Here is a 23131-nt window from a genome sequence, read left to right as displayed (position 1 = left end):
TCTGCTGATAGATACCCTGAGCCTTGAGGGGATCCTTTAGTAGTGCCAAAAGATTGTTTTTGTACTGCAAGGTCTTCCTTTCCTTATAGAGCCTCAGGGTCACTTCTCCCCCCACTGACCCCCTCATGAAGGTGGCAGGTCCCTCACTAACGGCAGTCCTGTAGTCCTTCGTGTCTCGGGTGGAAGTGGCCTGTGGGCAAAGGCCCAGGAGGAAGCATCCCCTACCTTCCCCTGCTCAGGCTGTCTCATCTGATTCTGATGCCGCCTTGGATTCGCCCCGTCCAGGGGGATTTATATTCGCACCCCCTGATCCATCCGATAGTGAGGATGATTCCTCCATGGTCACAGCAGTGAATTACGCACTTATCACTGCAGTGTATGAGACTTTAAAAATGAAGGATGTGGCAGATGTAGCCACGGATATGGCTGTGTTGTTTAGTACGCACAAGTCGCATCGTACTCCAAAGGTGTTTCCTTACGTGCCTTATTTTGACAGGTTTTCTTTTAAGGAATGGGAACAACCAAAATTACCCTTTTGTGGGCCCCAAACATTTTGCTGTACGTTACCCTTTTGAGGAGTCCCTTTTAAAAAGGGGAATAGTCCACCAGTGGTGGGCCCTCCAGTTTCCAGGTTAAATAAAGCAACCATGATACCAGTAGAGGAATCCCTGTCCTTTAATTCTATGCATTAAGATAAAAAACCTTCTGTGTGCAGCAGCCCCCCTTCCCCTCAGCCGCTCTAATACTTACCAGAGCCCCATCTCGATCCAGCAATGTTGCACGAGAGCCTAGACTATCCAGGACGCTCCCTACTGATTGGCTGAGATATATATATATATATATATATATATATATATACACACACACAAAAGTGAGTACCCCCCCTAACCTTTTTGTAAATATTTTATTATATCTTTTCATGTGACAACACTGAAGAAATGACACTTTGCTACAATGTAAAGTAGTGAGTGTACAGCTTGTAGAACAGTATAAATTTGCTGCCCCCTCAAAATAACTCCACACAGCCATTATGTCTAAACTGCTGGCAACAAAAGTGAGTGCACCCCTATGTCAACATGTCCAAATTGGGCCCAAAGTGTCAGTATTTTGTGTGGCCACCATTATTTTCCACCACTGTCTTAACCCTCTTGGGCATGGAGTTCACCAGAGCTTCACAGGTTGCCACTGATGACATCACGGAGCTGGTGGATGTTAGAGATCTTGCGCTCCTCCACTTTCTGTTTGAGTATGCCCCACAGATGCTCAATAGGTTTTAGGTTTGGAGACCTACTTGGCCAGTCCATCACCTTTACCTACAGCTTCTTTAGCAAGGCAGTGGCCATCTTGGAGATGTGTTTGGGGTCGTTATTATGTTGGAATACTGCCATGCGGCCCAGTCTCCAAAAGGAGGGAGGCGATGCTCTGCTTCAGTATGTCTCAGTACATGTTGACATTTATGGTTCCCTCAATGAACTGTAGCTCCCCAATGCCCTAGGCCATGACACTCCCACCAACATGCTTGACTGTAGGCAAGACACACTTGTCTTTGTACTCCTCATCTGGTTGCCGCCACACATGCTTAGCACCATCTGAACCAAATAAGTTTATCTTGGTCTCATCAGACCACAGGACATGGTTCCAGTAATCCATGTCCTTAGTCTGCTTGTCTTCAGAAAACTGTTTGTGGGCTTTCTTGTGCATCACCTTTAGAAGAGGTTTTCTTCTGGGACAACAGCCATGCAGACCAATTTGATGCAGTGTGTGGCGTATGGTCTGAGCATTGACAATCTTACCCCACACCCCCTACATCTCTGCAGCAATGCTGGCAGCACTAATTTGTCTATTTCCCAAAGACAACCTCTGGTTTGATGCTGAGCACGTGCACTCAGCTTCTTTGGTCGATCATGACGTGGCCTGTTCTGAGTGGAACCTGTCCTGTTAATCCGCTGTATGGTCTTGGCCACCGTGCTGCAGCTCAGTTTCGGGGTCTTGGCAATCTTCTTATAGCCTAGGCCAGTGATGACAAACCTTGGCACCCCAGATGTTTTGGAACTACATTTCCCATGATGCTCATGCACTTTTTAGTGTAGTTGAGCATCATGGGAAATGTAGTTCTAAAACATCTGGGGTGCCAAGGTTTGCCATCACTGGTAGGCCATCTTTATGTAGAGCAACAATTCTTTTTTTTCATATCCTCAGAGTTCTTTGCCTTGAGGTGCCATTTTGAACTTCCAGTGACCAGTATGAGAGAGTGAGAGTGATTAACACCCAATTTAACACACCTGCTCCCCATTCACACCTGGGACCTTGCAACACTGAGTCACATGACACCAGGGAGGGAAAATGCCTAAATTGGGCCCAATTTGGACATTTTCACTTGGGGGTGTACTCACTTTTGTTGCCAGCGGTTTAGACATTGACTGTGTTATTTTGAGGGGACAGCAAATTTACACTGTTACACAAGCTGTGCACTCACTACTTTACATTGTAGCAAAGTTTCATTTCTTCAGTGTTGCCACATAAAAAGATATAGTAAGATTTATACATAAATGTTAGGGGTGTACTCACTTTTGTGAGATACTGCGTGCGTGTGTAGGTGTATATGTATGTATGTATGTATAAGTGTGTGTGTGTGTATATATGTGTGTATATATATATATATATATATATATATATATATATATGTGTGTGTGTGCGTATTCAGGTAGATCGCATAAAATTTGAATAACATCAAAAAGTTAATTCATTTATTTCAGTAATTTAATTTGAAAAGTGAAACCTATTTTAGTGAACACCCAAAATCAAACAAAGGATTTTTAATACAGAAATGTTGGCTTACTGAAAAGTATGTCCATGTACAGTATAGTATGCACTCAATACTTGGTCGGGGCTCCTTTTGCATGAATTTCTGCATCAATGCAGCGTGGCATGGAGGCGATCAGCCTGTGGCACTGCTGAGGTGTTATGAAAGCTCAGGTTGCTTTGATAGTGGCTTTCAGCTCATCTGCATTGTTGGGTCTGGTGTCTCTCATCTTCCTCTTGACAATACCCCACAAATTCTCTATGGGGTTTGGGTCAGGCAAGTTTGCTGGCCAATCAAGCACAGTGATACCATGATCATTAAACCAGGTATTGGTACTTTTGGTAGTGTGGGCAGGTGCCAAGTCCTGCTGGAAAATGAAATTAGCATCTCCATAAAGCTGGTCAGCAGAGGGAAGCATAAAGTGCTCTAGAATTTCCTGGTAGAGGGCTGCGCTGACTTTGGATAAAACACAGCGGACCAACACCAGCAGATGACATGGCTCCCAAATCACCACTGACTGTGGAAACTTCACACTCGTGCAACTTGGATTCTGTGCCTCTCCACTCTTCCTCCAGACTCTGGGACCTTGATTTCCAAATGAAATGCAAATATTTTTCCACAGTCAGTGATGATTTAGGGAGCCATGTTATTTGCTGGTGTTGGTCAAAAGTCAGCGTAGCCCTCTACGAGGAAATTCTAGAGCACTCTGCTAACCAGCTTTATGGAGATGCTGATTTCATTTTCCAGCAGGATTTGGCTCCTGCCCACACTGCCAAAAGTACCAATACCTGGTTTAATGATCATGGTAAGCCAACGATTCTGTATTAAAAATCCATCTTTTATTGTTCTTATGTAATAATCTAATTTTCTGGGATATTGAATTTTGGATTTTCACTAGCTGTAAGCCAAAATCCTCAAAATTAAAAGAAAGAAATGCTTGAAATATATCACTCTGTGTGTAACGCATCTATATAAAATATATGATTTCACTTTTTTGAATTGATCTACTAAAATAAAATAAAAATTTGATGATGATATTCAAATTTTATGACATGCACCTGTATAAGATAAAATTTGTTTTTTTTGTTTTTGAATGGCTACAGATAATTGTGACACAAGTTGAAGTTTTTAGTATATTTTTTCTTGGGTTGTTAGGGGGGCCGATATAGAGCACCATGCACATAATTTATGGTGTGTACCCAATTACCTGCAGGGGGCTGCCTCTGCTAAAAATCTTCCCTGCTGTGCCCCCTCCAAAAAGCTGTCACTGCCACTGAGAAAAGTTGCGCCAACTGCAAGCCTGTTTCTGCTCTCTCCGCCATCCACACAACTGCTACTAATATGGTCCCACAATGCATCGTGTTCTCTGAATGAGCAGGGGACATCCTGTCTTTCAACTGCTTCTACGTCATTCACAGAACGCAATGCATTTTAGAAAAATATTACAAGGAGTTCTGTGAATATCAGAGGAAGCAGAAGGGGGTAGGTGAGCACCGCAACTCTGTAGCAGCACCGCTGTTAATGCACACAGAGCTTGATGTATCCAGCAGCTATGAAGAAGGCACTGTATGGAAGATTTTTAGCAGAAGCAACTGCCTGCAGGTAATGGGATATAATTTGTATAATGCTCTTAAACCCCCCCCCCCCCCCAAATAAATAAAATGTAAATCTCAGTTTTAATGAGGATACCGTATCTGGGGGCTCTACTAGTTATCTTTTAAATATAATTATAACTTACGAGGCACAGAACTGGGAACACACAAGTTTCAGAAAGCTCTAGGCTTTGAGAATGCCAGACAATTAACAGTATTACTAGTATTTTACAGTTATAGTAGCTGAATATTAAATGTTGCTTTATGGCTCTTCCCTTCCTAGGATGTGCTGCCTAGAATGGAGGACAGCCATACTCCTCATGCACTAGTGTTACATGACTATGCAGGAGGTAAGTAAAGTACTTTGTTATATGCTGTTCAGTCATACAAATTTAGAAAAAAAAAAATCTTTCTATCAGTTGGTTGGGCTGTCTGTCAATTTTTAATCTATCATTTGTTTTTAACCATTACACTTGACTGTAATTGTTTTGTGTTGTGAAGGCCATGGTGTTCAATTATTGACAAAATCAAGTGGTTGATTCTAAAGGCATAAGGTTTTTTTTACCTTAAAGCGGTTGTAAAGGCATAAGGTTATTTACCTTAATGCATTTTCTGCATTAAGTTAAAAAAAAACCTTCTGTGATCAGCTCCTCCCTTTCCCAAGCCCCCCCTAAATACTTACCTAAGCCCAATCTTGATCCAGCACTGTGCCTCTCTCTCTCCATGTGGACAAGGAGGCAGAAGTGAGAGCCATTGGCTCCTGCTGCGGTCAATCAAATTGAGTAAGGAGAGGGCAGTGCCGAACCCCTTGTGTGTGTGTGTCAATAGATGCACTACTCCCAAGAGGCTTGCTATGGGGCAATCGAAAGGGAGGAGGACCCCAGAAGAGGATCAGAGCTGCTCCGTGCAAACCCATTGCACAGAGCAGATAAGTATGACATGTTGGTTATTTAAAAAAAAATGTGTATCTGATGGAATGAAATCAAATATGGAATGGAAAATTTGCATATTGTTCCTTGTCTAGTCTAACTGTAATATTTATTACATTTCCCTGACTTATATTCTACCTTTTGTAAATCAGATGTTCATGGACACTTTTTGTACTTATGGATAAGTTTGAAAAAAAAAAAATGTATCTGAATCGTTTCAATGCATTCTATACATTAAGGTAAAAATGCTTCCAGTATTCGACCCCCCCCCCCCCCCCCCAAATACTTACCTGGCCCGTTTTTCGATCCAGCACTGTGAATTGTAGAATTGCTGCTCCCCCTCTCACTGTCTCCTCACAGGCACAGAGTAGGCAGCGGGAGCCATTTGCTCCTGCTGCTGTCAATCAAATCCTGTAAGAAGGGAGCAGGGGACAGAGCCGAATTATGCCATGTGTGTCTATGTACACACACAGCTCACACACAGCTCCCATAGCAAGCGCATGCTATGAGCGCAGACACAGAAGAGGAGGAGCCAAGGGTGCAAGCTAGATTACACCTGAAGAAGCGGGTTGGGGCTGCTCTGTGCAAAACCATTGCACAGAGCATGTAAGTATAACATGTTTAATATTTTAATAAAAAAAAAAAAAAGCTGAGCCTTTGCAACTGCTTTAAGTAAGGAGTATTTCACTAAGCAAACTGCCCACCTCTGACCTAGAAGGTGACAAGTGTAAGGAAGAATGTAGACAGCAAAAAAACGTACAAGCAATGCTTTATAGTTTGAACATCACAATAATCAGGCTGTCTGTGAACTCCATGTGAGGGTGCTAACAGGCACCTATAGCAGTTGCAAATACAATGGCAACTCCTGATGTAGAATGATGGATTCAGTCATCTGCTGATATTTTCCCACTTTTTGTTCAGCCTGTTTGTGGCTGGTATTGTTAGCTACTTAACCACCAAAAGCGCATCAGTTGATATAAGAGCTGTTACTATTGGCTATATATGGGTACCTTAAAGTGGAACTATACACCACTTGTTCTCCAACGCTGCGATCCCCTGGAGCTCCCTGCCGGCCACTAACATCTTCAGCCTGGTGGCTTCCACTCCTGCACGTGTGCGGGAGTTCAGTCATCTTGACATCGCCAAAATTCTTACACTAAGCTGTCTTGTGCTAACAGACGTATTTTTGTAAATGTTTAGAACATGAAGATGACCTAAGTCTGAGCTCAGGGGAGATTGTATACCTGCTGGAGAAGGTAGACAAGGAGTGGTACAGAGGAAAGTGTAAAGGAAACACTGGTATATTTCCTGCCAATCACATCAGAGTTGTGGTAAGTGATTACATTGGGCTGCTTTGGGATACAGTAATATAGGTATACAGTAGCAGGCTGCACTTTTGTCTCAAATTGTGGAACATTTATCAATTCTGTCTCATAGCCAGGACATGCTAAACGGCAGCAGTGAGACAATTTTAAGACAATATGAGACAGAAGTATCATTCACTGATTCCTCGCTCCGCTGCTCTTAAGTACCACTAAATTAAACCTGCTCCTGACAACTACTTAATAGTCTGTCTGTGTGTGAGGTAAAATCTTTCTCACAGGCATGGCGACTAAACTTAAGAAAACGCGGGACTCTTGGATCACCAATTACTATCGGTGAATTTTGATTGCCTCCTAATAGATCTTTGAACTCTTGAGCCAACTCTGGGTTAGCAGACCATGGCTTAAAGACAAAACCCTAAGGTGTTCATCCTTCCCTACTTCCCCCTTCTGCTACCTTCCAACCTATCCTGCTCTATTCTCTTCTTTTGCCTTGTTTCCTCTTAGATAATAGGTCATTGTTCCTTTATTCTGACAATGGCAACCTCAAAAAACTGCATCATATTACACTTTGTGATACCACTACCCTGGCTATACTACTAGATGACTATACATTAAATACATCATATTACACTTTGTGATACCACTACCCTGGCTATACTACCCGATGACTATACATTAAATGCATCATATTACACTTTGTGATACCACTACCCTGGCTATACTACCCGATGACTATACATTAAATGCATCATATTACACTTTGTGATACCACTACCCTTGCTATACTACCAGATGACTATACATTAAATACATCATATTACACTTTGGGATGCCACTACCCTGGCTATACTACCTGATGACTATACATTAAATGCATCATATTACACTTTGGGATGCCACTACCCTGGCTATACTACCTGATGACTATACATTAAATGCATCATATTACACGTTGTGATACCACTACCCTGGCTATACTACTAGATGACTATACATTAAATGCATCATATTCCACTTTGTGATACCACTACCCTGGCTATACTACCCGATGACTATACATTAAATACATCATATTACACTTTGAGATGACACTACCCTGGCTATACTACCTGATGACTATACATTAAATGCATCATATTACACTTTGAGATGCCACTACCCTGGCTATACTACCTGATGACTATACATTAAATGCATCATATTACACGTTGTGATACCACTACCCTGGCTATACTACCAGATGACTATACATTAAATGCATCATATTACACTTTGTGATACCACTACCCTGGCTATACATTAAATGCATCATATTACAGTTTGTGATACCACTACCCTGGCTATACTTCCAGATGACCATACATTAAATGCATCATATTACACTTTGTGATGCCACTACCCTGGCTATATACTACCAGATGACTATACATTAAATGCATCATATTACACTTTGTGATACCACTACCCTGGCTATACTACCTGGTGACCATACATTAAATACATCATATTACACTTTGTGATGCCACTACCCTGGCTATATACTACCAGATGACTATACATTAAAAGTTTCTAAGGAACCATTTTTGTTTTTATGCTATACTCTGTACACTTTCCTAACTAATATACTAATACAAATATTGAAAGATAATCTGCCACATCTTCAGTGGTAAATAATTTGCAGACCTATGCAAATCTGTCTCGGTTGGTTGCCCGGGATTACAGGCGCAGGGGACAGGCGCAGGGGTCACAATACACCTAAAAACTGTTGCATGGAATCTGCTAATTGACAGGCAGCCTGATTTGCAGCTACTTTTGTCACAAATATGCTTGATAAATGTCCCTCTTTGACAGTTTGTGTAAACATTAGTGAAAGTGTCAGTTTTGTCTTCAGTAATCTGCACTGACAGTTGAAATTTGGTTTTTATGGTCACCATGCTGTCCTCATTTTTCTCCAGTTTTATGGATGAGATGTAACCTGTCAGCATTGGCTGTGCCTGCCAAGACACTGTGGGGTTGAATTACTAAAACTGGAGAGTGAAAAATGTGGTGCAGCTGTACCTGGTAGCCAATCAACTTGTATCCCCAGTTTGAACAATTAAGCTTTGGCAAAAAAATGGAAACTGGTTTCTATGCAGAACTGCACTAGATTTTGCACTCTCCAGTTTTAATAAATCAACCTCTGTGGGTCATTTTCAGAAAATAAGTGTACATATACAAAAATATTGATTACACATAGGAAGACAAACCTTTTATAAAGTAAACCTTTTTTTAAATCCTGGAACATATACATTGATTAGAGAGGATTAGCCATATTACAGGAAGACCAGTTATGAGAGGCTTATGTAGGTTGCCACTGCTGACCATCTTCAGAAAATGCTAGTTTGGTTGTCCACCTAATCCTCAATACTTTCAGTCACTGACCCAGAAAGCGTATGCAACAAGTGAAGTCCTCTCCTGAGCTGCATACTTTTCCAAGATCAATGATTTAGAAAATGTTAAAGCTAAGAGGTCAGCAAGACTTCCAGATAACTAGAATTGCAGTAGAAATTCCCAGTACCACCTTCTAGCTGGAATCCAACAATCACAGTATTGAAAGTTTATTGCTCTCCAGTGCAATCATGGTATTATTATGTATGGACTATTGGCAAGAACCTCATTATGTATTGTAAACATAAAGTATATTTATCATGTAAAAAAAGTACAGGTTTTTAGTCATAATGACCTTATGAAGAAGTGTAAAATAAGCAGCACTAAGCATTATAGCTGTCGTTTTTATGTAATGCACTGCCCTCTGCTGGCTGCAGTGTACAGAAAGTAACATTGACATACATACTGTGTCTCCATCTTATTCCCAAGGTTGATGTTCCAGAAAAGTTCAATCCCAAGAGACACTCCTCAGCATCTATCGTAAAGTAAGCTGTTTTTTTCAGTTGTCTATTTAGTAAACTATTCAGGAGCCAATAAATGTTCTAACAAAAAGCGTCCTCATTTAACCCAGAGAGAGTGATTGCTTCTCATCACTAATATGTGTTTATTTCTTCCAGGGGCCCACGGTGTGTGGCACGATTTGAATTCATAGGTGATCAGAAAGATGAATTGAGCTTTAGTGAAGGCGATACAATTGTCCTCAAAGAATACATGAATGATGAATGGGCTAAAGGGGAGCTACGAGGACACACAGGGATCTTTCCAATCAATTTTGTTGAAATTCTAGAAGACTTACCATCCAAGACATCCGGTAATTATGTAGTGTATTGAACATGGTTATTTTTTAAAAGGAAAAAATGGCTTGCTGCGGCTCTTTGGAGTAAGAATGCTTGCATGACTTTGCCACACGTTTATTACCCTTTTAATGTATTAAGGCAGTGAGAAAGCAATCCTAATGATCCAAGGTAAGTAACACCTAGCAAATAGATGTCAACATTCATCAGTTTAGTTTAACCACTTGCCAACCAACCGCCGTACATATACTGCGGCAGGTTCCCTTGAAACTACATACCCTTATGTCGCTTCGCAGGAGTGTGCCCATTCGCCAGAGGGGAAGCTGATTTGCGGGGCCGGCGGCCGCGATTGCCGCCAGCCACCCGCGATCGCTCTCTATGGAGACAGAACAGTGGTCTGCCGTTGTAAATACAGCAGACTGCTGTTCTGTCAGCAATGAACACAGGGCTCCTGTGTTCGCTACATAAGTCCATTCCCCACACAGTTGGAAAGTACCCTCTAGGGACACATTTAACCCTTTGATCGCCCCTTGTGTTTTCTCCTTCTCTGCCAATGTCATTAGTGCAGTAAAAGTGCATATATTTAGCACTGATTACTGTAGTTATGTCACTGGTCCCCCCCAAAAGTGTCAAAAATGTCAATTAGGTGTCCAATCTGTCTGCCGTAATGTCGCAGTCCCGCTAAAAATTGCTGATCAGCGCCATTACTAGTAAAAAAAAAAAAAAATTACATAAATCTTTCTCCTAGTTTGTAGACGCGATAACTTTTATGCAAACCAATCAATATACTCTAATTAGGATTTTTTTTACCAAAAATATGTAGCAGAATACAAATTGGCCCTAAAATTATGAAAACATTTTATTTTTACATTTTTTATTGGGAATGTTCTATAGCAGAAAGTGAAAAATATATATATTTCTTTTTTTCAGATTTGTCACAATTTTTTTGTTCATAGCACAAAAAAATTAAAATTGCAGAGGTGATCAAATACCACCAAAAGAAAGCTATATGTTATTTGGGTAGAGCGTCGCACTATCGCGCAATTGTCAGTTTAAGTAATGCAGTGCTGAATCGCAAAAAATGGCCTGGTCATTAAGGGGGAAAACCTTCCGGTCCAGAAGTGTTTAAAAACAATTAAGGATGATTGTTGATTGGTTTGCATGGAATCTAGTCTTCTGTTTTATTATGCCATATAAACTGTCTTGACAACCTAGTTGCAGCTTTTGTTTTACATCAGGGACTGCTTGACTTATCCTGCTCTTTTCCCATTTGTTCCTCCTAGATGTTCGGGATTCACATAAGATTAAATTGTCTGGATTATCATCACAGGTATGTGGTTTGTGCTCCCCACAAAACCTAGATTAACGAAGGTAATATTGAGGTGTTCTCACACAGACCCAAATGGTTATGCAATAAAATTCAAGGTTTTACATGGTTGTGAGGTCAAACGTTGTATGTTGCCATAACTTCACTCTACCACCGCGGCTCGTTTAACCACTTGTCGACCGTCCCACGCAGATTTATGGTGGCAGAGCAGCTCAGCTGCGCATAATCATGTAGATCTATGTGATTATACGCATGCAGTCTCGGCAGCGCGCGCTCTGCCAAAGTCATGCTCCTGCTGTGTTTAGACACAGCGGGAGCCAGACCGAGGGAGGAGCGGGCACGATCGCCGCCGGCCTCCTGTAATCTTCACAGAAACTGACAGAGGAGCCGCCTGCCTATGTAAACAAAGCAGGCGGCTCTTCTGCCACACAGGCACAGAGAGATCTTGTGTTTCAGCTAAGCTAAAACCCCGATCTCTCTTTGCTTGTCACAGAGCCCTCCCCCACAGTTAGTAAGCACAAATAGGCATACATTTAACTCTTTGATCACCCCCAGTGTCATTTATACAGTAACAGTGCATATTATTTAGCACTGATTACTGTACTAATGTCCCCAAAAAGTGTCAAAAATGTCAGTTAGGCCGATCTGTCAGCCGCAATGTTGCAGTCCCGCTAAAAATCGCTGATTGCCGCCATTACTGATAAAAACAAAAATAGTAAAGTCCAAAAATCTATCCCGTAGTTTGTAAACGCTATAACTTTTGCGCAATTTAATTAAAATACGCTTTTTGGGGTTTTTTTTTTTTTAACCAAAAATATGTAGCAGAATACAAATTGGCCTAAACTGATGAAAAAAAAATAGATTTGTTTGAATTTTTTTATTGAGAATGTTTTATAGCAGAAAGTAAAAAATATCGTGGGGTTTTTTTTTTTGTGCTTTTTTTTTTCAATATTGTCGCTCTTTTTTTGTTTATAGCGCAAAATCTAAAAACCGCAGAGGTGATCAAATACCACCAAAAAAAAGCTCTATTTGTGGGGAAAAAAGGACATTAATTGTATTTGGGTACAGCATTGCACGACTGCGCAATTGTTAGTCAAAGCCACGCAGTGCCAAATCGCACAAAAAGGTCTGGTTATTAAGGACTCTTTCACACACTGAGTCCGCCAGGCGGACTCCGTTTGTATTCAGCGGGGGATCGATCCGCCAATCCCCCGCTGAGCAGGCGGATGGCAGCTGTGTCTCTGCGCTGTGTGCGAAGACACAGCTGTCAGGTCCCCGCTCTTCTCTATGGGGAAATCTAATGGGAACGGACCGTCTGTTTTTCTCATCGCTGGACGGATGGAAAATAGGGTTTCTCTGTCGCTCATTGACAGACGCAGTCCTCTTGATTAATATCAAATTGGGTTATACTGCAGGAGTAGGACACTAGGCAGAAGGAAACCTTCTGGCCACACCTTAGGGGCAGTCCCAGAGGGTATATCCTCTCTCTCCCTGCTACAGGATGTCAGTTTTTTTCTGTCTAGTTAGGAGTAAGGACCTAAGTTCCTTGCTGGGATCTTTGGTCCTGGCAAGATTTTTTAGATAAACATTTTTTTAGGCAGCTTTTTTTCTCCAGTTGTTCCTGTGAGATCTTCAAGCAAGTATGCTGAAACTGGGCGACGGGCTGGACGTTGAGATCCAGTGGTCACCCCAGTCAGCCTACGAGCGCGTGCAGGCCCTAGCTCCGCACTGGGTCGGCCGCGACATAGTCCCACTGGACGGGGACTGACCCTGCGAGTTAAACGTCTCGCCGGGACGCCGATGACCAGTTGGTAACTGAGTCACGGCGTCCGTATTGGTCGACAGCCCCCCCACCTCGGTGGAGAGGGGTTCTGTCAGGAGTTGGCGCCCGCCTGTTCCGGTATGGTGAGTAAAATGTTCCCCCTCTCCCCCTGACGGGTTTGTGGGTGGACGCGGGCCCCTCCCTGGGATGATCGGACCCTCATGATCCTGGATCCCCCCTCTATCCTATAACAGGTCACAGATCCCCCTTTTTGAGGGTGATTTGGTGAATAAGAACCAGGGGGCTTGGTTTGGGAGCTGACGATCCGAAGTCACTGTATGAGTGGGCACTGTAAAGGGACCATGACTGAAGTCAGTGGCTGGCATTACTGTTAGGATGGCCATGTAAGAGGGTGATATGATCCTACCTGATACATAAGGTTGCAATGCCTAGACTACCGCCATCCGCCGCCGCCATCTTCCCGCAGGCCGCACACCTCCCGCAGGCCGCACAGGCCGATGCCTGCCTTCCGCAGGCCGCAGGATGTAGCAGTCGCTGCCATCTTTCCACAGAGGCCGCCGCCATCCTCCCGCAGGTCGCGCGGGGCCGCCATCTTGGCATAGCCTCGTGTCTCCAGCATGGGGGTGGCCGTTTTGGAGATGACCAAGCTACCTCGAGGAGTAGCATGGGAAGCGCCGGAAGGCGTGGAAGGGGCGGAACCGCCTCCTTTACCCGGGAAAACGATCCAAAAGACTTCCTGTCTGTAAGAGACAGCGCTGAGAGCAGGTTGGTGAAACTTCTGTGCATTAGGTGGTGAGCCCTTGGGGTCTCTCTCTCTCTCTCTGTGGGGTCCAAAGCAGGTAACACTGAGGGGCGCTGTTGCGCTGGGGGATTACAAAAAAAAAAAATGTTTTTTTCTTTGCAATTATTTTTTGTTTGCTGGCAAGTGTCTTGAATAATCATGGACCCTGCCACACATGTATCCCCACCTGATCCCCTCGAGGTGGCCGCAGGACCCTCCAGTACCCCACTTGTGATTGATGCATTATCAGCAGTTTTGGAGTCTTTGGTATCCCGGGTGGAGGTGGCCTGTCAGGGACGGGGTTCAAGAAAGCGACCCCCGCCTACCCCTATTTCATCTGACACTTCAGATACGGATTCTGAGCTGGTCACTGCAGCTGCAGGTCCCTCTTCTGGGGCTGCTGTCTCGGGTACGGTCTCCTCAGACAGTGAGGAGGACGTTTCGGCCTCCGCCATAGCGCAAGAAGAAGCGTTGGTGGACGCACTAGTCATGTCTGTCCGGGAAACCTTAAGTCTTGAGGTTACACCGGCAGAGGTAGCTGACACTGAAATTCCCTTTGGTACCAGCAAGCCTACTAAGATGGCGAAGGTTTTTCCCTTGCCCAAATGTTTTGGTAATCTAATTAAAGAAGAATGGGATCGTCCGAAACGAACCCCTGCTATTTCCAAACGCATTGCTAGGCGCTATCCGTTTGAGGAATCCCTCCTTAAAAAATGGACGGTACCACCAGTGGTGGACCCACCGATTTCCAAACTAAATAAAGCCACTGTTATCCCGTTGGAGGACGCTCCGTCCTTTAGGGATCCGGTGGATCGAAAAGTGGAAGCGGAATCCCGCTCCATTTTTTCCCTGATAAGGTCAACATTTAGGCTAGTGGTTGCCATTGGTTTAGTTTCACAAACATTGACAGAATGGACCAAATTGTTACGCCGGGACATAAAGGGGAGAAGTATCCCCCCGGCAGTATCAGATTTGCTGGAGCAGGTTATACAAGGGCTACAGTTCATCTGTGACGCCGCCCTGGACGCCACTCCCTTGCTAGGGCGTGCATCGGTTTCAGCAGTGGTCCTCAGACGCGTGTTGTGGTTAAAGTGCTGGTAGGCGGATCAAGGTTCCAAAAAAGCTTTGGCTAATCTCCCTTTTCAAGGGGATCGCCTATTTGGGGCCACCTTGGATGAGATTATAAAGGATCTCACTGGGGGCAAGAGCCACAGACTGCTAAGGGTAAAGGACCTCGTAACAGGCGAGGACCTTCCTTTTCCGCTCACAAAAAGTTTGTTCATTCCGCTGGGGCGGGCGATAAAGGGAAGCCCTCCAAAGCCCCTTCAGGGGGTTTCAAAGGTCGCTGGTCGGGTAAACAAAGTCCGGCTCAGCCAAACCTGAAGATAAGACCAATACAGCCTGAAGGTGCGCCCCCACCCATCTCTGGGGTGGGGGGACGTCTTCACCGGTTTCCGGATCCATGGCTTTCCAGAATCCCAGACTAAGGGGTTCGCGAGGTCATACGGTCGGGATACAAGATCGAGTTTCGATCACTTCTACCGGTGCGATTCTTCCCTTCCAACATTCGACTATCCCCGGATCGCTTAAAAGCTTTGCGGGGGGCAGTAATGGATTTGATGCAACAGGGAGCGGCAGTTCCCGCTCCTTGAGCAGAACGTTTTCTTCACTTTTCCCAAAGATCATTCCTAGTTCCCACCAGGAGATTCAACTATCTGGTCCTGGGACTGATGGTGGCCTTCTTAGAGGCAGTACCGTATGCCAAGTCTCATACCCGAATTCCCCAAAAGGAGATTCCTTTCAGATGGAATCGGAATCCCGATTCTCTGGACAATCGGATCCGGTTGAGCGAGCGGACCATGGAGTCTCTGGTCTGGTGGCTTCGGTCTCCGATGCTCAGACAGGGGAAGTAATTTCTTCCGATAGAATCCAGGTTACCGATAAATGTATTGGAACTGAGAGCGATCAGACTTTGTCTGATTTACTGGACCGAGCAGCTTCAGGGCAACCCGGTTTAGATCCAGTCGGACAAGGCCACGGCCGTGGCTTATGTCAATCACCAAGGGGGCACCAAGAGTGCCCTGGCGGCCATAGAAGTGGCCAGCATTCTTCATTGGGTGGAACGGTTTGTTCCGGCTCTCTCCGCGGTATTCACTCCGGGGGTGGAAAATCGGCAGGCAGATTATCTCAGCCGTCAGATTCTGGATCAAGGGGTATGGCCTCTTCATCCAGAGGTATTTCACCAGCTGTGCCTTCATGGGGGCACCCCGGAGGTGGATCTGTTGGCAGCTCGGCTCAACAGGAAGGTGCGGAGGCTTGAAACCCGCTCCCGAGATCCTCGAGCGGGCGCGTCGCCCCGTGGGGACAGTATCGGCTACTGTATGTCTTCCCTCCTCTCAAGTTGCTGCCGAAACTTCTTCGCCGGATAGAGGTGGAGGGAATTCCAGTTACCCTGGTAGCTCCGGACTGACCTTGTCGACCCGGGTACGCCGACTTGGTCAGGCTGGTCACGGACGCTCCTTGGAGACTTCCTCTCAGGGAGGATCTGCGGTCTCAGGGACTGATCTTCCATCCTGCTTTACAATCGCTGGCTTTAACGGCCTGGCTATTGAGACTCAGGTGCTGAAGGACAAGGGATTGTCGACTTCAGTTATTCCTACTTTAATTAAAGCAAGGAAAGCGACTTCCAGAAAAGTCTATCATCGCACATGGAGGTCTTATATTGCGTGGTGTGAATCCCTTGGATTTCCTCCACGTGCCTATTCTGTGTCCCGAATCTTGGCTTTTCTGCAACAGGGGGTTGAGCAGAAGCTGGCCTTGAGTACTGTCAAGGGTCAGGTTTCAGCGTTGGCAATTTTCTTTCAGAAACCTTTTGGCTACCCATTCCTTGGTGCGGAATTTCATCCAGGGGGTGCGGCACCTGGCTCCGCCAGTGCACGCGCCCTTACCGCCCTGGGATCTTAATCTGGTGTTGTCGGTTCTTCAGAAACCTCCCTTTGAAGATATCAGGGAGATTCCCTTGCTTACGTTATCCCAGAAGGTGGCCTTCTTGGTGGCCATTACTTCTGCACGCAGGGTGTCAGAACTGGCCGCATTATCTTGTCGTTCCCCATATCTGGTGGTTCATAGGGATAAGGTGGTTCTTCGTCCAAATCCATCCTTCCTTCCTAAAGTGGTTTCAGAGTTTCATCTGAATGAAGATATTGTGTTACCTTCCCTGTGTCCTAAGCCCAGTAATCCTCGGGAATTTGCGTTACATTCCTTGGATGTGGTTCGGGCAATCAGGGTATACTTGAAAACTACGGACTCGTTTCGTAAGACGGATTCACTTTTTGTGATCACGGATGGCCCCAAAAAGGGGTTGCCTGCATCTGCAGCGACTATCTCCAAATGGATCAGGCAGACGGTGGTACAGGCTTATTCTATTAAGGGTCGCAATCCTCCGTTCCCTGTTAAGGCGCACAACACTCGGGCGCTTAGTGCTTCCTGGGCCTTCCGCCATCAGGCGTCAGTGGTCCAGGTTTGCAAGGCGGCTACCTGGTCGTCGGTTCATACCTTTACAAAATTTTATAAAGTTGATGTGATGGCATCGGCGGATGCCTCTTTTGGCCGCAAGGTTCTGCAGGCTGCAATTTGAGGAGACCGTTGGTCTACCTCGAGGGTTTTTTTCTGTTTGGGTTTTCAGTTGAGTCTCATCCTTTTGTCTGATGAGCCTTTAAAACTTCTAGTTGGCGCTGGTTGGGCCTTCTAGATTGGATTTTGATTTCTGTTATCCCACCCCTTATTTGTGGCACTGCTTTGGGACGTCCCAATTTGATATTAATCAAGAGGACTGCGTCTGTCAATGAGCGACAGAGAAAAATTGATTTTTGTAAAATCTTACCGTAAAATCCTTTTCTCTTAAGCTCATTGACAGACACAGTACCCGCCCCTCTACTTTTGAGTTGGGTTGGGTTAAATTCTCTGACACTGCTTTGTGACATAACTGACATCCTGTAGCAGGGAGAGAGAGGATATACCCTCTGGGACTGCCCCTAAGGTGTGGCCAGAACGTTTTCCTTCTGCCTAGTGTCCTACTCCTGTAGAGGGCAGTATAACCCAATTTTATATTAATCAAGAGGACTGCGTCTGTCAATGAGCTTAAGAGAAAAGGATTTTACGGTAAGATTTTACAAAAATCCATTTTTCCATCATCCAGATTTGATGGATCGGATGTCAGTGGACGCATGGGGCATCCGTTCAGACCCGCCTGAAAAACAGGTCCGCCTGTGTGAAAGGTGCCTAACTCCTAGCCTTCTAGTTGTTTTTAACTCCCAACAAAAAGAGACCTAATTTATATTGGTGTTATTCTGTTTCCCTGTTTCTTTGTTTCAGCAAACAGGTGATTGGTGTGAAGCACTGTATGACTTTGCTGCAGAGGCAGAAGACGACCTGTCCTTTAAGAAAGGAGACAAGATTCTGATTACAGAACGGCTAGACCTGGAGTGGTACAAAGGAAGACTTAATGGAAGAGAAGGAATTCTGCCAGCTGCGTTTGTACAGATCTGCTCAGGTAGGGATTGAGATTTAAATAGCGCTATATAGGTCAGCAAATAATGCAGTCTAATTTTAAATGATTTGGGGCTTAAAGCTATTAATCTTATATCTTATCCTCTTTAACATTATATATTTTGCCTTTCCTGGTTTCTCCTTTCTCTCCCCATAAACAGGCCAATTACATTTAAAAAAAAAACACTTACCATTTTCATTACATACCCTATTTATGCAATGTCTTCACTGGGTCTCTGCACTTTTCTAGGCAATGCAGGCAGGCCATAACTGTTAGGAGAGGCAGGCAGGGTTCCTTGCATAGCTTCCTTAAAACATCCTAGCACCCTGCTTCTGTCAGGGCTGCCTGTCAGGAAATTTCAGCCTTTATGCAAGCAGTAAAGTTGCTCTTAGGAGATATACAAATATCAAAATGCCTTGATCGGTGTGTCTAAAAAATACCCCTCGAATGTCTCATTATTGAGAACCTGCCACAAAGAAATGATCCCACATAGGAGATTTTTTGCCCTCTGTGATATGCAGTAGATAAAGATTTAGTGAAGAAAAAGTGTTTAAAAAAAAAAGTTACACCCAAGCATTAAAACAGTCCCTCCTTTCCAAATTTCGAGCCACCCCCATGTATACATGCATACTAATATAAACACATAAATGCATGCTATTGTCTGTCACACGGGAGATTATTGCTCATTGAGTTGACACATTATTTTTTGTGTTTTGCAGGACCAACAGCACGGCAAACTCAGGGAGGGAAACTTGGAAAGGCTCGGGCACTTTATGACTTCTGTGGGGAGAATGATGATGAACTTTCATTTAAGGTACATAAGTCTCTCATTCTGAAAAACTGCATTGACCCACGCATTTTTGTTATAGATTCCCACTTAAAGCGGAGTTCCACCCTGGATTTTTTTTTTTTTTTTTTAATACCCCCGGGACAGTCAGGGCTAGTGCATTCCACAATGGCTAGCCTCTGATCTGTCCCGGGTTGCACTTACCTGTTAGGACAAATACTTACCTTCCAAACGTCTTGTCCAGCGCTGCCATCTCAGATGTGGGCAGCTTGAAGCCAGCGCGTCCTCTTCGGCGTCTTCTTCCGCCTTCTTTGGTCCCACGATGCTCTGCGCCGGCCCCGACGTCACTTCCGGGTCGCGCGCGTCATCCCTCCACAGCTTCTGGGCATGCCCAGAAGCTGTTTAGAAGGGGATGACGCGCGCGACCCGGAACTGACGTCGGGGCCGGTGCAGGCGCAATGATTCCTGGGAGCTATGACGTTCAGCTCCCAGGAATCATTGCAGAGCCAGGAAGTGACGACGGGCCGCGGCCGAGGAAGGAGGAAGAAGGAAGTAAGGTAAGTATATTTTCTTCGCTACGAGGTAAGTAAAAAAAAAAAAAATATGCGATTATCCATTTCTTTTTCAGGTGACCCGGAGCGAGAAGATGGAGGTAAGTATAAAAATAGGGTGGAACTCCACTTTAAGCCATACATGGATTGAAATTTGGCTGGTTCAGCTGCTAGCAGTAACCATTGAATTCTGTTGGTAGGGAATGCTCCCTGCGCCTCCTGCTGGCAGAATAAAATAGCGCTGCGGGAGGCATTCCCCCATCAACACGGACTATGTGTTGGTGGGGAATTCAAGCAATTTTCTTTTTCTTCCACCCATGGTGGAAGGTAAGAAAATTGTATTATGGCCTGCTTTAGGATGATTTGTCATTGTTAAAACCCTGGGTGTTCCAAACGAATATTGCTCATCTGATATTGAGAGCTGTATTTATTTTAGATTTGAATGTACAGTAAAACTGGCCATACAGCAGACAGATCTGTAAGGATCCCAGCCATATTGCCTGATTGACAGCTGGCTTTGGCTCTCAGTAAAGGGCTGAGAGCTGAAGCCAGCTGCGCTTGCCCCCTCACCAGCCCAGTGTTTCAGGGAGCTCAGAAAGGCAAAGCAGAGAGCAGTGACTGACAGTGAACACTTTCTTCTCAGAGCCGACTAACAACTGAGTGACCTGCAGCCATGTGATTATTCAGTTTTCAGGCTTAGAACTAGTGAGGAATCCGCTGCATACTCCAAACTTCTCCCTTAGGCTCCTATCACATTTGGTATTTCGGGATCTTGGGCAGCTTTGCTGCGACTTTGCCCATGATCTCAAATTGTATTGCAATTGCAAAACGCATGTTCAGGTGCCATTCAATTTCAATGGCACCTAAAATGCAGTATGGTTTTGTCGCAATTATGGCACCATTGAAATTGAGTGGCAGTAGCACCCGGACATGCGTTTTGCGATTGCAGTGTGATTTGAGATCACAAACAGAACTGCAGCTATTCTGCCTGTGAGCTTAAAACACCAACGGAGCCGTAAGCTTTAAGATAACTTATGCCAAGAGTAAGACACCCAGAAGATTGTAGGGAGGGAGCAGCCGTGGCTGAGGCCACACACCGCAAGAGCACCTGGTCGGTTTGAGCGGTGTCCTACTCTTGGCATGTTTACACTTTTAGATTAGTGCCTAGACTCCCGCTCTCACATTTGAAATACTCGAGGCAAAATCTTCAGTCCTCCAGCCTTGAGCAGCGCTACAAGCCCAACCTAATCAAGATTCAGATTAAGATTAGTTGCAGCACTGAACAGTGTTTTGTAGGCCGGTGGTCTGTCCACACAGCCATTGCATGCGTTGTGTTGAAACCATACAGATTCCTGATGGCCAGATTACAAAGCCCTTTTATCAAATACAAATATTACATTTTCTTTTGATTAAAATAAAAACAAAACTAAATTACAACCTAAAAGATATTTAAAGGTAAAACCATTTAGTTTTTGGATAAAGTAGGGAATTGTTAAAACTCTTTCAGGTTTATTTTTTTATGCTTTTATCTGTGTCCCTTTTTTTTGAGGTTTTTTTTTATTAAAGTTGGACTTAACTAAGAGAGAGAAAAATTTTGAGCAGACAGGCTTTTTTAATACAGAAGAGAAGATGAGACACTGTTTCTTCTTCAATAAAGTAATCTTACTTCGGCTCAGAGTACAATTTTGGCATCTGCCAAGATAAATGAACTCTTGCACATGCATGAGAGTGACATCCTCTTATCCCAGCCAACCAAAGTGTCCGAAGATCAGTCAAGATGTCAGCGGTTGGTGAGGGAACTCCTAGACACCACATCGCTGGAGTATAGGTCTGCTCTTAACTTCCTATCTCAAGACACTACAGGAAGTGAGAGGATATCTCTCTAAAGCAGGGGTCTCAAACTGGTGGCCTTCCAGCTGTTGCAGAACTACAATTCCCATGAGACATTGCAAGGCTGACAGTTGCAAGCATGACTCCCATAGGCAGAGGCATGATGGAACATGTAGTTCCGCAACAGCTAGAGGGCCGCCTATTTGAGACCCCTGTTTTAAAGGCAGGGAAACCATATCTTAGAAAGTTCTCTATTGGAAAATTTTCCATTTCAGTTCCAGTGACAACTCAAAATGTTAAGTTTTATCTTGCTTTTAGTCCCGGTGACAGTGATCATTAGGACAAGTAGAAGGAGAAAGCTTCCCAGCAGAGACACAGCATTAAAAACCTGCAAACTCGCCCTTCCTTGCTTTATCGGAAACAAGAAATAAAAAAGTTATACTTTGTGGGAACTTGGATGCATAAAACTGTCATTGTTGGCATTGCTTGTCAGTATATTAAATAAAAAAGATGACTTTTTCTTACCCAATATAATGGTCACTCAGACTGTAGGAAACATAAAAGTGATGTCAAGCAGTTCATGTTTTTCTGTCCTTCTCCCAGGCAGGTGATATTATCTCTTCGCTGGAATCAGTGGATAATGACTGGATGAGTGGTGAACTCCATGGAAGAACAGGAATATTTCCAAAGAACTTTGTTCAGAGATGTTAGCAGTATGCAGTGGACATTGCATTGTACCCTCTCACAAAACAGACTATCACCTTCGGTGCCAACTGAACTTTTTATATCTTCGGTATAATGTGTGATTTTTGCACTATGTTTTTGTTCCTTTTGTTCCCCTTTTTTAATTTTAGAAAAGAAAATGTTTTGTTCTGGTCTCTGTATGCGCTGTTTACCTGCTTGTTCTATAGGAATATATCCTGTTGAGCCCACCATGTTCAGTACATATCATGTGCCATGTAGCATTGCACAGGGCTTAATGGAGAATGTCCCTATTGAAAATGCCAGGAATCCCTAACATCCCTCTACCATATAGTATCACTGCAGATTAAGGGACACAAGTGTCCAGAAGAAAGCTTGGCTGGAGTTACAGCTGACTCGCCCAGGAGAGTTCTGCGTATAATGTGCTTTTGTGTTCGTATTTTTTTTGTGTGTGTTTGTATTATCTGAAAGCAGTGATCATTGTCATGCTGTTCTCACATTTTCCTACAGTGGTAAGGCTAGCTTAGTGCATTACATGGTGCTTAGTGCTGTTACATGGGCTGGGTTACTAGACAGCTTTAAGTAGCCACCATCCATTTAGTGCCTATGTACAATACTTTGATATGTCAGTGTTTGCCCCTCCATGTCCATACTTGTTGAATAATTTCCTTACTAGACGTTCTAGACTTTGCTTCTGTTCTCTGACCAGTAAGGCTTTTTTTCATGCTTAAAGGGCCAGCCAGAACAAGAACTACCCCGCTATCCTTATCTAGAGCAAAGATTTACTCTCTAGATTTTAGCTTTGAATCCATTACAAAGCAAAGCTTTACTCTCTATATTTTAGCTTTGAATCTGTTACAAAGCCAAATTCCTCTCTCAGAAGCCTCTGTACAAGCTGGCATTCCCAAAACTCCCAGCATGCCATTTTCAGGGAAGCAACTTCTCTCACAG

General features: G+C 44.2%; 1 protein-coding gene across 3 annotated transcripts in view; it reads left to right on the top strand.

The window, feature by feature from the left end:
• The window catches only part of SH3D19 (SH3 domain containing 19), a 153619-nt gene extending 131093 nt beyond the window's left edge, over positions 1 to 22526 (top strand). For all 3 annotated transcript variants that reach the window (XM_082258100.1, XM_082258101.1, XM_082258099.1), the window contains exons 14-21: positions 4679 to 4745; positions 6525 to 6655; positions 9506 to 9561; positions 9694 to 9887; positions 11154 to 11200; positions 18136 to 18313; positions 19030 to 19124; positions 22082 to 22526. In XM_082258100.1, the coding sequence (XP_082114226.1) occupies positions 4679 to 4745; positions 6525 to 6655; positions 9506 to 9561; positions 9694 to 9887; positions 11154 to 11200; positions 18136 to 18313; positions 19030 to 19124; positions 22082 to 22189 (876 nt within the window). In that variant the 3' untranslated portion in view covers positions 22190 to 22526. The remainder of the gene's footprint in view (positions 1 to 4678; positions 4746 to 6524; positions 6656 to 9505; positions 9562 to 9693; positions 9888 to 11153; positions 11201 to 18135; positions 18314 to 19029; positions 19125 to 22081) is intronic.
• The last annotated feature ends 605 nt before the right edge of the window (positions 22527 to 23131 follow it).

Source organism: Pelophylax lessonae (genome assembly GCF_965119305.1).
Source record: "Pelophylax lessonae genome assembly, chromosome: 1".
Classification (NCBI taxonomy): domain Eukaryota; kingdom Metazoa; phylum Chordata; class Amphibia; order Anura; family Ranidae; genus Pelophylax; species Pelophylax lessonae.
Note: the sequence above shows the minus strand (reverse complement) of the source record. Positions and strands in the feature narration are given on the sequence as shown.